A 12,500-nucleotide genomic window follows, 5' to 3' on the forward strand; every position below is an offset into this window, starting at 1 on the left:
TTGGTCAATTTGTGTCTATTTCGATAATTTTGTGTCATTTTTTGGTCATTTTTACATCCTTTCCCATCCAACATTACCTAAATAAAATAACTCAATAATTCTTCCACCATTGTTTTCTTATAAAAGATATTACAGTGTTTTAGTACTTTACTTCAGTAGAGAACAGGAATACTTGTACTAAAGTATTTTTAAAATCATGGTATTACTATCATTAATTAAATATTATGTTTAAAACTAATTAATAACTTCCCACCATGGTTTAATTGTTATAGAGTATGTTCACTGTGAGATATTAGTATTTTAACTTCAGGAAAAGACCTGAATACTGTAAATAAATATTTTTTAATAGTGTTATTAGTACGTTTAAGTAAAATATGTAACAATGTATTATATAAATCATGGTATTATCATTATGTTTACCTAAACAAAATAACTCAATACTTTCTTATAAAAGAGTATACTTTAGTACTTTACTTCAGTAGAGAATATGAATACTTGTACAGAAGTATTTTTTAAATCATGGTATTCGTATCTTTAATTAAATAAAATACTTCACAATCATAAATACTTCTTCATTAATGCAGGGTATGTTTACAGTGAGATATTAGAATTTTAACTTTAGTAAAAGATCTGAATATTGTAAATAACTTTTTTTCATCTGGTTTTTAGTATGTTTACTGAAGTAAATTATAGTATTAATTCCTGTACAACTGTTAACTTGTTGTTTTTACAGGTGTTTTTATTAAATACTTCCATAGTTGTGACATTTTTTGATCATTTTTACATCTATTTTTGGTCAACTTGTGTGTATTTCGATCATTTTGGGGTTTTTTGTTTGTTTATTATAGAGTATGTTTACAGTGAGATATTAGTTTTTAAACTTCAGTCAAATATCTGAATACTGTAAATAAATGTAAAAAAAAATGAATCGTGTTTTTAGGACATTTACTTGGGTAAAATATATTATTAATTATTGCACAACTGTTAACTAGTTAGAGGTGATATTATTAAATATTTCATTAGTTTATAATGTAAACAGATTTGTTTTTGTTTCATGTTAAAAGTAGCCGAAGCTAGGTGAGTTAGCCCGGGAGCCGCTGTCCGGTAATGGAACCCGCAGTGCTACACAGCAGAGTAACGGAGCGCGGACGGGGCAGGACGAGGCTTTCTGTCCGCGGCCGAGGAGCCATTTTACCGCCTCCGCGGACAGAAAGAGTCCGCCATGTGGCCCTCCCCCCCCGGCTCTGCCTGCTGCTGCCCCGGGCTCTCCTCTACAGCCGGACCGGGTCCAACCGGCCTCCCGCTGCACCGGAACACTAGCAGCACCGGCAGACAGGAAACCGGTTGATATTAAGTTGTTTTCCGGAGGAAGTTACACAGAAACGAACTATTTTACACCGCGGCGGAAAAACTACTTCCACATCCGGTTAACTGGCTCCTCCAGGAGCGGAGCAGCCCGCCAACGGCTCAATTACCCCCGGAAACGCTCTTAAATCACTACACATGCTGTTCTGGTGCCTTTTATACACCTGGAGACGAAGATAAAGGTGGTTTAACGCCCCGGCGGACCGCAGCGCAGCTACTCACCGTCCCAGTCGGTTAGTCCGCCGCAGCTCTGCTAAGCTAACAGGCTAAACACGACCAATCCCTCCGCGGCTGGGGAAGCGGCTGTGCTGCGGCTTTTATCACTCCGCGTTCACAAGAAATAGGTCAGTAATGTGCACACTTTTCATTCACAAAGCGCAAATAATGCACATTATTATTATCACGATGCGGCACCGCAGCTCAGCCTCTCCTCCGGGGGTCTGCTCATAGATCTCTATGGGTCTGCTCATAGATATCTATGGGTCTGCTCATAGATCTCTATGGGTCTGTTTACTGCGGAAAGATACAGAGTTACAGCCGCGACACGGCCGGATGTTATGGCTGGCCTTCAGAATAAGACTCAATGTGTGTCATGCATCAACATTTGACTTTTTAAAGGTTTATACAATGACGGAAAAAACTATTTTGATAATCTAATAATTGGTTTGATCAGTTCTTTAAAGACAATGAGTCCAAATTCTCTGATTTCAGCTTCTTCAATGTGAATATTTCTGGTTTCTTTGTTCCTTTATGACAATAAACTGAATATCTCTGGTTTGTGACAAAACAAGAGATTTGATGACGTCATCTGGTGGTTTGGGAACACTCATTGATGTTTTTATACATTTTATTCACCAAACAACTCATCGATTAATCGTTTCAATAATTGGCAGATTAATCCATAATGAAAATAATCGTTGGTTGCAGCCCTAGACTCAGTTTTTCTTTCAGTTTTTATATTTTTACTCTAAAACTTAAAAGAGACAAAAGTAGCCCCAAACTATTAATTTAAAGAAATTCGTTTTTCTTCTGTTAAATTATACATTTTTAAACAAATGTATATTATTTTCTATAAAGTTTATTAAATATTTATTGTATATAAGTGTGGGGAAACCATGATATTTTATCTGGAAGCATTACAGTAATGAATTTGTGAATCAAAATATAGAAAATATTATTTGAACACAAAACAATGAATTGTGCCTCATTATGGCTATATTGTTCATTCATATAAAAGTGAAATATATTTAGATTAATAAAGTATGTCCTTATAATCTTCACAGATAGAACTTAGACTGGCTTCATGACAATCACCCAAATATCTTAATACAGTTTTAAGTTTTCGTTTTTTTTAATTTATTGGTAATTTATTTTTACTTTCTTATTCCAACAGGTTTGGTTCAGAGCTTGTTTTATGTTGAAAGTCCCGGCCGGAAGTGGAGCGTCGTTGCCGCCGTTGTAGCTCAGCTAGCTCCGTTAGCCGTTAGCTGTTAGCTGTTAGCTGTTAGCTCAGACTGAGAACAAGTGTAATTAAAGCTATTTTACCTTAAATCTCTCGGATAATCCCGCGGGTTTCCGTCCCGTGACGTGGCTCAGACTCCGACAGGTAGCTCACCTGCCGAGCAGGATTTATAAAAGTAGTTATTTTAGTGTTTTGTTTGGTACCAATATGGCGGCGCCGCGACACCGGAGCAGGAAGCCGCAGCGAGTTAACCTCCCAGTGGGCGGGCTCAGGGACGGAGCCCCGGCGGCTGGTCTCAGGTCAGTCTGGGCGGGAGAGTCTCAGTCTGAGGCGGGAAACTCCGAGCAGAAGAACTGACCGGAGACCAGCCGGAGAACAGCCGCCATGATGCCGCAGAGCTCAGCGCTGCTGCTGCTCTCCATTAGACAAACACATCACTTTATTATAATAACAATAATAATTATTATTATTATTATTATTAGAGAGGCAAAGATTTTAACTAAGGGGTCTAAAACACAAGTTCTGATATTTATAAATTAATCTATCACAGCAAATATTAAATATATTAATATATAAAGTAAATTTGATTGATGTTATATTAAATATATATACATACATAAATCTTTATTTTTGTCTGTGTCTATTTTTAAAGTCTGTTTTATTTCACTATGAAACACTTTGTAAAGCTGCATTTAATGTCATGAAAGCTTCCATAAACATATATATATATATATATATATAATTAAAAAAACTGCCGATTCTGTGTGACATTTTATATAATATACATTCTTTGTGATTTAAAAAAAAGAATGATTTGCTTTGTCAGGTATTTCACATTGTGTTATGTATTGTGGAAGATGATTTATTATCATAAACATTAAAGTTGTCAGCAACCAACTCATTGAACCTTAAAAAGTTCCTGTTTTATCTTTTTCCTATTTTTTTTTTTATATATAATTACATATTTTGTTAAACCACAAAATGTTTTTCATGTAAAATGTTGAACTTGAATTAAAAACATTAAATAATAAATGAACGTTGGTATATTTGTCTGTTGGCTTTTCTTTCTAATTTAAATTGAATATTGAAATATATATTATTAAAACTTTACTTTAAAGTGTTTGTTGACAGAAAATGTTCATGCAAACTAAATAAACATCCATAAAATAAATGAGACCTTATGAAAGTGATTTCTGTGAAGAAATGAAAGACCAGACGAGGTTTTGATCAGAAACGTGACATTTTATTGACTTATTATTATTGTTGGCAGGTTTTTACATTCTGACAGATGAACTGGAGTTTGTCCAGTTTGAGGCCGGCTCACAAAAACAACAACAACCAGAAATAAACAAATAAATCAATCAATCAATAAATAAAGAATGAGGCCGGACAGTGAAAGTGTCTGAATGAAGCAGCAGGACGACGACAGGAAGAAAAGAAAAAGGCACAAATGGAAACAAATAAATAAATAAATAAACACAAACAAACAAATAAATAAAGTGACTTAATATTTCTCAAAGGGGTCAAAGGTCAAATCTCTCTTAGTCAAACTGGACGACTCAGATCCTCAGAGACCAGGACCTGGTCTAAGGTCTGTCTTGGACCAGGTCTAAGGTCTGGTCAGGGATCAGGTCTAGGATCCGGTCTAGGATCAGGTCTAAGGTCTGGTCAGGGACCAGGTCTAGGATCAGGTCTAAGGTCTGGTCTGGGATCAGGTCTGGGACCAGGTCTAAGGTCTGGTCTGGGATCAGGTCTAGGATCCGGTCTGAGGTCTGGTCAGGGACCAGGTCTAAGGTCTAGGATCCGGTCTAAGGTCTGGTCAGGGATCAGGTCTAAGGTCTAGGATCAGGTCTAAGGTCTGGTCAGGGACCAGGTCTAAGGTCTAGGATCAGGTCTAAGGTCTGGTCTGGTCAGGGACCAGGTCTAAGGTCTAGGATCAGGTCTAAGGTCTGGGATCAGGTCTAAGGTCTGGTCTGGGATCAGGTCTAAGGTCTAGGATCAGGTCTAAGGTCTGGGATCAGGTCTAAGGTCTGGTCTGGGATCAGGTCTGTAGTTTCTTGAAGCTGTTTTAACACGAGGAAACTTTTTAATGTTTCAGATTCTATAAATTAGCTTCTGCTATAATAATAATATTAATAATAATAATAATATTAATGTGAAGCGTGGTGCAGGCTGATCCAGGATCAGATCAGGATCAGGTTCAGGATCAGGTTTAGAGCAGGATCAGGTTCAGGATCAGGTTTAGAGCAGCAGGTCGGCCAGCAGAGCGTCGATGTCGACGATGGGAGCTCTCCAGAAGTTAAAGGAGGAAAACTCAGAGATCTCCTGGAGACAGACAGACAGACAGACAGACAGACAGACAGGTAGAGAGAGACATGTGGGTTATTAATAATTATTATATATATATTATACATATATATTTTGGTCATCCTACGTATTTTTTCAATATTTTTACGTGTTTTTGGTAATTTTACGTCTTTTTTGACATTTTACACCTTTTTTCAATATTTTACATTTTTTTGTTCATTTTATGACTTTTTTAGGTCATTTTGCGTCCAGGAGCAGAGCCGGCCTCTTCGTTTCACCAGTTTTTATGTCCCGAAGGATCGGAGAATGATGGATTTCAGTTGTATTTATGATTTAGACAGAGTCCCAAAAATAACACATTATATAGATCCATTACACACAGAATGAATGTCTACATTTGAAAAAAAAACAAGGTCAGATCGCCCCCTTTGGACGGTCAGATCGCCCCCTTTAGACGGTCAGATCGCCCCCCTTTAGACGGTCAGATCGCCCCCCCTTTAGACGGTCAGATCGCCCCCTTTAGACGGTCAGATTGGCCCCCCTTTAGACGGTCAGATCGCCCCCCTTTAGACGGTCAGATCGCCCCCCCTTTAGACGGTCAGATCGCCCCCCTTTAGACGGTCAGATCGCCCCCCTTTAGACGGTCAGATTGGCCCCCCTTTAGACGGTCAGATCGCCCCCTTTAGACGGTCAGATCGCCCCCCTTTAGACGGTCAGATCGCCCCCCTTTAGACGGTCAGATCGCCCCCTTTAGACGGTCAGATCGCCCCCTTTAGACGGTCAGATCGCCCCCCTTTAGACGGTCAGATCGCCCCCCTTTAGACAGTCAGATCGCCCCCTTTGGACAGTCAGATCGCCCCCTTTAGACAGTCAGATCGCCCCCCTTTAGACGGTCAGATTGGCCCCCCTTTAGACGGTCAGATCGCCCCCTTTAGACGGTCAGATCGCCCCCCTTTAGACGGTCAGATCGCCCCCTTTAGACGGTCAGATCGCCCCCCTTTAGACGGTCAGATTGGCCCCCCTTTAGACGGTCAGATCGCCCCCTTTAGACGGTCAGATCGCCCCCTTTAGACGGTCAGATCGGTTGAAATAAAGCAACGCTAGCTTAACACAGTATATCTTCATGCGGTTTAACTTTGATTGTCTCTCTTGTCTCTAACTTTGTTAGCGTCTCCAGCTGGGCTTCTTTGAGAATTGACTTGTCAGTTAATATTCTATAGACAGACAGTTGTATTATATAGCTGGTTGGCACCATGGGCAAACACAAACAGAGTTCCCCTCCATGAAACAGCAAGCGGAGCTGTTCAACACCAGTGGATCTGGTCTATAGGGCCCCAGATGGACTAGAGCCGGCCCTGCCTTACATTTAATGATGACATAAAATGAACGGCCTCAAAAAAATGTGAATATTACGAAAGACCAATTTAAAAAAGTGTGTTTAATATGTAAATGTTGTTCATCTGTATGAATCAATACTTGGTTGAACTACTGAATGGACTTTTCATCATATTGTGATTTATTGAGACGATCCTGTAGATAATAGAACAAACACGTTTCGATAAAACATGAAGATCAGATTAATGTTCAGACTCACGTCCTCGTCCTGTCCCCTCAGTGAGGACATGGGGTCCTTGGCGCTGGCGGCGGGCGGCCCCGCGGCGCCGAGGCCGAGGTCCTCCAGCTCGGACAGGTCCAGGGCCGGGATCGGCTGCCTCCAGAACAGGAAGGAGTCGTACTGGCTGCTCGACTTCTCCATCATCTTCAGACTGGAGACACAAAACACAGAAACACAAAACTAAAGAGGTCAGAGCTGCTGCTGGAGGGACACACACATAAATACTGTTTAAATATATATTCATAAATAAATAAAATAGTAAATATTACAAAAGACCAATTTTAAAAAGTATGTTTGTGTTTAATGGTTTACTTTTGTTTTCACATCCAACGCTGTTCTCCTCATTTTGTTTTTTCTATTGTCATTTTATGTCATTTTTATTGTTGTTTCATGTATTTTGTGGTTACATCATGTCTTTTTTCAACTTTTTACGTCTTTTTGGTCATTTTACGTCTTTTTTGGTCATTTTATATAAAATGTCAGATTTTTTAAAAATGTTTGTTTGGACCAGATCAGACAATCCTTGGGGATAAATAAAGTAATTTTGATCTGATTTGACAAAGTATGGCAAAGTTATAACAATCTCCTGTTTTATGCCAAAACGCCATATTTTGCCGCCATGCCACGCCCCCATAGTGTGACGGTCTGCAAAGCTTTTAATAACTTTTGATGTCAAGGTCCTTGTGATGGTGCTGAACAAGTCTGAAGTCGATCAGATTAAATCTGTAGGAGGAGTTTGTTAAAGTATGCGGCGTGGACATGGCAAAAGACGTCTAAAACGCCATTTCTGATCCAAGATGGCCGACTTCCTGTCTGTTTTTGGGTATGGCTTCTTGAGACTTTTCGGTGCATCTTCCCATGATACATATATGGACCAAATTTCGTGTCTCTACGACAAACCTGTGTGAGGGGCTCATTTCTAGGGGGCGCTAGTAGGTCATTTAGCCACGCCCACTTCTGAAACTAATGAAATACGTACATTTTTGATGGGATATGATTTTGTTCCAAAAGTTTGGTGAGTTTTGGAATATGATAAAGCCTCAAAAACGTGATTAATTTGCTGTTATAATAATAAACGGACCGATTCCAACAGATTCCTCCATCGTTAGAGCTCGGCCCCTAAATATGTATAAATAAATAATAAATCAGATTAAAAAAAAAAAAAACATCTCAATTAAAAAAACATTATTTTCTAATATAATAATATAAGATATTTTAGGTCAAAACTGATATAAAATCCTGATAAATGTGTGTTTTTTTTCACTGGAGTCTTTTTAATATAAGTCAGTATTGTGAAAAAGCAGAAGAAGAAGGTTCAGTTTGTTTGTTTGTTGTTTGTCTCTGAGGTCAGTAAATCTGCTCCGACTGAAAGCAGCTTCGGTTTATTTTAAACCTCGTTTTGCTTTTATTTTTAGTCTCTGCAGCTTCAACACCATGTTTACACACAGCTCACAGTTTGATTTGAACATTTTTATCATCATTATTATTATTATAACTATTATTATCATCATCATATATTTCATGTTTCATAATTTTTTATTTAATTTTTTAATCTACAAATTTTTTATTTTATTTTCTGTAAAATGTTTTATCACTTATTTATTTAAATGTAAAACAATTGAATACGTACTAAAACATTTAATTTAATTTAATTAATTAGAATTTAACACTGTACTTTTACATTTTTATTGAATTGTATTAATTTTTTATTGAATTTTATTAATACTATATTACATATATTACATTTATTTTATATAATTTAAATTAAAATATAATGGAATACTATACAATTTAATATTTTTTATTTATATGTGTTATATATTTTTTTACTTTTAATGTAATATTTTTTTAATTAATCCATGCCTAAACATTTTTTTCTGTAAAAATGTTTTTTAATGATTTATTTAAATTTGTTAGTTCTTAAATTTGAAACAATATAATACTGTACTAGAACATTTTAATTTAATTGTATTTATTTTTTCATTTCATTTATTAGTACTATACTACATATATATTCAATTTCTCTAACATCATTTAAATTAAAAAATATAATGAAATACTAAACAATTTAAACATTTTATTTACTTTATATTTCTTATATAGTTTTTTTATTTTTATGTAATATAGTTTTTAAAATTAATTCATGCCTATACATTGTTTTATTTTCTGTGAAAAATGTTTTTTTACTTATTTATTTAAATTTGTTGTTTTTTAATCTAAAACAATTTAATACGGTACGAAAACATTTAATTTAATCTATTTTGGTTTACATATTTTTTTTAATCTTAATTATAGATATAAACTTAATTATATCCAACAAAATTTAAATTCAATTATTTTTTATTTTTTATAATTATAATTAATATATATATATAATTATATATAATTATATATTATTTTAATAAAATTATATATATAGTAAACATATAATTATATATATAATTCATGATATATTATTATATACAATTTTAATTATATTTAATTTTGATATATATTTTTAATTTTAAAAATAATTCTATACTGTACAATTTTAATTTAATTTCAACTTAATCCCTTTAATACATATTTTTATTGGATTTTTTTTAAATTTAATACAAAAATAAGCAACACATAAAGAGAAAAGAGTGAATATTGATTAAATATCAGTAATTAAACAGCTGACGGATCAGACTCGTCTTCATTTAATCATTTATATTTAAAGATATTTCTGTATGAGATCATAAATAGATTTCCAGGCAGAGTTCCTCCATCACTCATTCATTATTTATATATTTTTATTCAGATTCTTCCAGAGAGTCTAAAACAGGAAGTGGGTCACTGCAGCCTGAAATAAACCTGCTGAACCAGACGACAGCCCTCCGCCCGCTTTTATTGTGAAGGAGCCTTTTATTTTAGAGGCGTTGTCTCTGATCGTCTCCAGCTGCTGATCGGCTCTGTTAACGATCAATAACTTCATTTATTTGGAATTAATGCGCCTCATTACAGTTTTTTTCTGTTCATTTTACGTCTTTTTTTGGTCATTTTACGTCTTTTTTTTGTTGTTTCATGTCTTTTTTTCAACATTTTACGTCTATTTTGGTCATTGTACGTATTTTTTTGGTTGCTTCACATCTTTTGTGGTTATATCATGTTTTTTTTCAACATTTAACGTCTTTTTGGGTCATTTTACGTTTTCTTTTGTTTTTTTCACGTCTTTTGTGGTTATATTATGTTTTTTTCACCTTTTTATTTTTTTTATTTTTTGCCATTCTACGTCTTTCTGGTCATTTAACGTATTATTTTTGGTTCTTTCATGGGTTTTTTAAAAAACATTTTACGTCTGTTGTTGGGTCATTTTACGTCTTTTTTTCCATTAATTTAAAAAAATTTTTTGTCATTTTTAAATCTCTTAAATCTCAATATTTTACGTATTTTTTCAACATTTTACGTCTATTTTGGTCATTGTACGTCTTTTTTTGGGTTGTTTCACATCTTTTGTGGTTATATCATGTTTTTTTTCACCTTTTTATTCATTTTTTTGGTCATTCTACGTCTTGTTTTGGTCATTTTACGCCTCGTTGCTCCACCAGTTTTCTGTCCTGAAGGATCACAGAATGATGAATTAAATAGTATTTATGTTTTAAACAGCGTCTCAACTCTGCTGTAGTTGTTTCACATCAGATCAAAGCTTTCCAGCATATAAAATTATTATTTATTATCATCTCAATAAATAGAACATGATAGAAACGTCTCATGTCTCATTTATTAGGTTGATTCTAATGATGATGATGATGTCATGACTAAAACAGGAAGTGGGTCAGTGCAGCCTGAAATAAACCTGCTGCCTCCAGACCACACACACATTTAGAAAGATTTACTGCTTTTATTGTGAAGGAGCCTTCTGATTTAGAGGCGTTGTCTCTGATCGGCTCCAGCTGCTGATCGGCTCTGTTACAGATCGATCATTTTATTTATTTAGAACTAAAAACGCGTCATCAATCCCCTCTGTCCCCGCCTCGTGCCTGGTAATGATCCGGGACACATTGTGTGATCGATCAGTGTGATCAGAGGCGTTGGCCCGCTGATCGGCTCCGATCATTCAGCGGGAAAAAGCCGATTTTACACGATGAATCACGAACATTTTCCTCTTTAATTCAGCTGAAATGTTCAGATTTGAGCGTCTGGTTTGGTTGGAGGTTTTATTTTAAGGGTTAATTCTGCAGCCACCGGCTTTCTGTCAACAAATAAACAACAACACGTCATTCAGCAGAGAAATCACGGCATGTAAACAAAACGTTGTTTACCTTTGTGTTTCCGGTGATAAAATAAAGGTTGATGTTGTTTATTCTTCTCTCTTCTGTTTCTTCTTTTGTTGCTTCTGATCTGCTGCTGCTGCTGCTGCAGGTTCAATCCGTTCTGCGCCTGCGTCAAGATCACCTCAATACACAACAGGGGTTCCGGTTGGACATTTCAGAATAAAAGCCGCTTTTACTTTATTCAGCAAAAAGAACGGAAGTTATTATTTTTATGACTTTTTTCACAGACCGTGCCCATAAACTTTGTGTAAAAACGATTTTATTTTATTTTTCCGGTTACATATTTCAGAATAAAAGCCCAGAGGTTTGTGCTTTTACTGTATTCAGCAAAAACACATTTATTACTTCAGAATGAATGAATTAATACAAACTATAATTCAATCTTCAGATACACATATAATACTTTATTCATATTTTGATGTGGAAAAATTATGATTAAATATAATTAATAATAATAAATAATAATAATAATATTTACGATACTATTAATATGACGTTTTACATAAAAAGTATTTTCAAATTAGTTCTTAATAATAAGAATATAATTTACAAAGGAAAATAATTATTTTTTTAAACATTAAATATAATCATATTAAAATATAAATAGTAGTTTATGGTGAAAAAGCTTTTTAAAAATAATTTCACAGACTGGGACCATAAACTTGGTGTAAAGACTTTTTTTAAAAATAAAATAAAATAAAATTTTAATTTATTTTACCAACGGGGACCGCGCCCATAAACCCTGTTGTAAAGACTATTTTATTTTACTTATTTTAAATTTTTATTTTTATTTTTTTTATCTTTTCCTAACAGTGATTGTGAACATGAACTTTGCTGTAGACTGGGATAATATATATTTTTTATTTATGTTTTTTTTCTCACATTTTGTTGTTGTTTTTAAACTAAACAAAAAAAATCACATTTTCTTTGTTTCAGTTCTGAAGCTTTTTGTGTTTTTAACATCATTAACAGAATATTTTATATATTTTATTTATTCTTTTAAATGAAAGTGTTTTTATTTTAGTATTTATTGTTATTATTTGTGCAAATATTACAAAGTAAAATCATTTGTTACATAAACTGTGTTATATGTAATCTGAGTATTTTCATTTATTATATAACAAAAGCTTACACTTTTATTTTGAAAGACATGGTAACTTCCGGTTTGTTCTGGATGTTTCTGGCACACACACACACACACACACACACACTCACACACACACACACACACACACTCACACACACACACACACACTCACACACACACACACTCACACTCACACACACACACACACACACACACACTCACACACACACACACACAGTGAACAGTTCTTATTTTAACCTCAATCAAATAAATAATTAAAATATTTGTAAATAATTAAAGTGTGTTGTTGCTGCAGAGGAATAAACATTAAACATTCAGTTATATTTATATTTATTTATTAGAATATTA

The 12,500-nt window shown here is 34.6% G+C and overlaps 2 protein-coding genes and 1 long non-coding RNA gene across 5 annotated transcripts in view; 1 reads left to right on the top strand and 2 right to left on the bottom strand.

Moving 5' to 3' along the window:
- gabpb2a (GA binding protein transcription factor subunit beta 2a) overlaps positions 1–3,341 on the bottom strand; it is a 9,358-nt gene extending 6,017 nt beyond the window's left edge. The window contains exon 1 of one of the 3 annotated variants that reach the window (XM_059350633.1): positions 2,911–3,341. The gene's annotated coding sequence lies outside the window, so the exon portion shown is untranslated. Of the gene's footprint in view, positions 1–1,529; positions 1,540–1,587; positions 2,004–2,910 lie in introns of those variants that run through there. The other 2 variants (XM_059350632.1, XM_059350634.1) reach the window with 2 other exon arrangements.
- On the top strand, positions 1,063–3,771 carry LOC131985503 (uncharacterized). Its single transcript, XR_009395637.1, has 2 exons — positions 1,063–1,709; positions 2,759–3,771. It is a non-coding gene; the product is annotated as an uncharacterized LOC131985503 (long non-coding RNA).
- A 277-nt stretch (positions 3,772–4,048) lies between these two features.
- mllt11 (MLLT11 transcription factor 7 cofactor) lies at positions 4,049–11,167 on the bottom strand. Its single transcript, XM_059350643.1, has 3 exons — positions 11,033–11,167; positions 6,729–6,900; positions 4,049–5,152 (listed from the first exon to the last, which is right to left on the bottom strand). The coding sequence occupies exons 2-3, from the start codon at positions 6,891–6,893 to the stop codon at positions 5,069–5,071; spliced, it is 249 nt and encodes an 82-aa protein (XP_059206626.1). The 5' UTR covers positions 6,894–6,900; positions 11,033–11,167; the 3' UTR covers positions 4,049–5,068.
- Between the last annotated feature and the right edge of the window lie 1,333 nt (positions 11,168–12,500).

Source organism: Centropristis striata, chromosome 14, assembly GCF_030273125.1.
Source record: "Centropristis striata isolate RG_2023a ecotype Rhode Island chromosome 14, C.striata_1.0, whole genome shotgun sequence".
NCBI lineage: Eukaryota > Metazoa > Chordata > Actinopteri > Perciformes > Serranidae > Centropristis > Centropristis striata.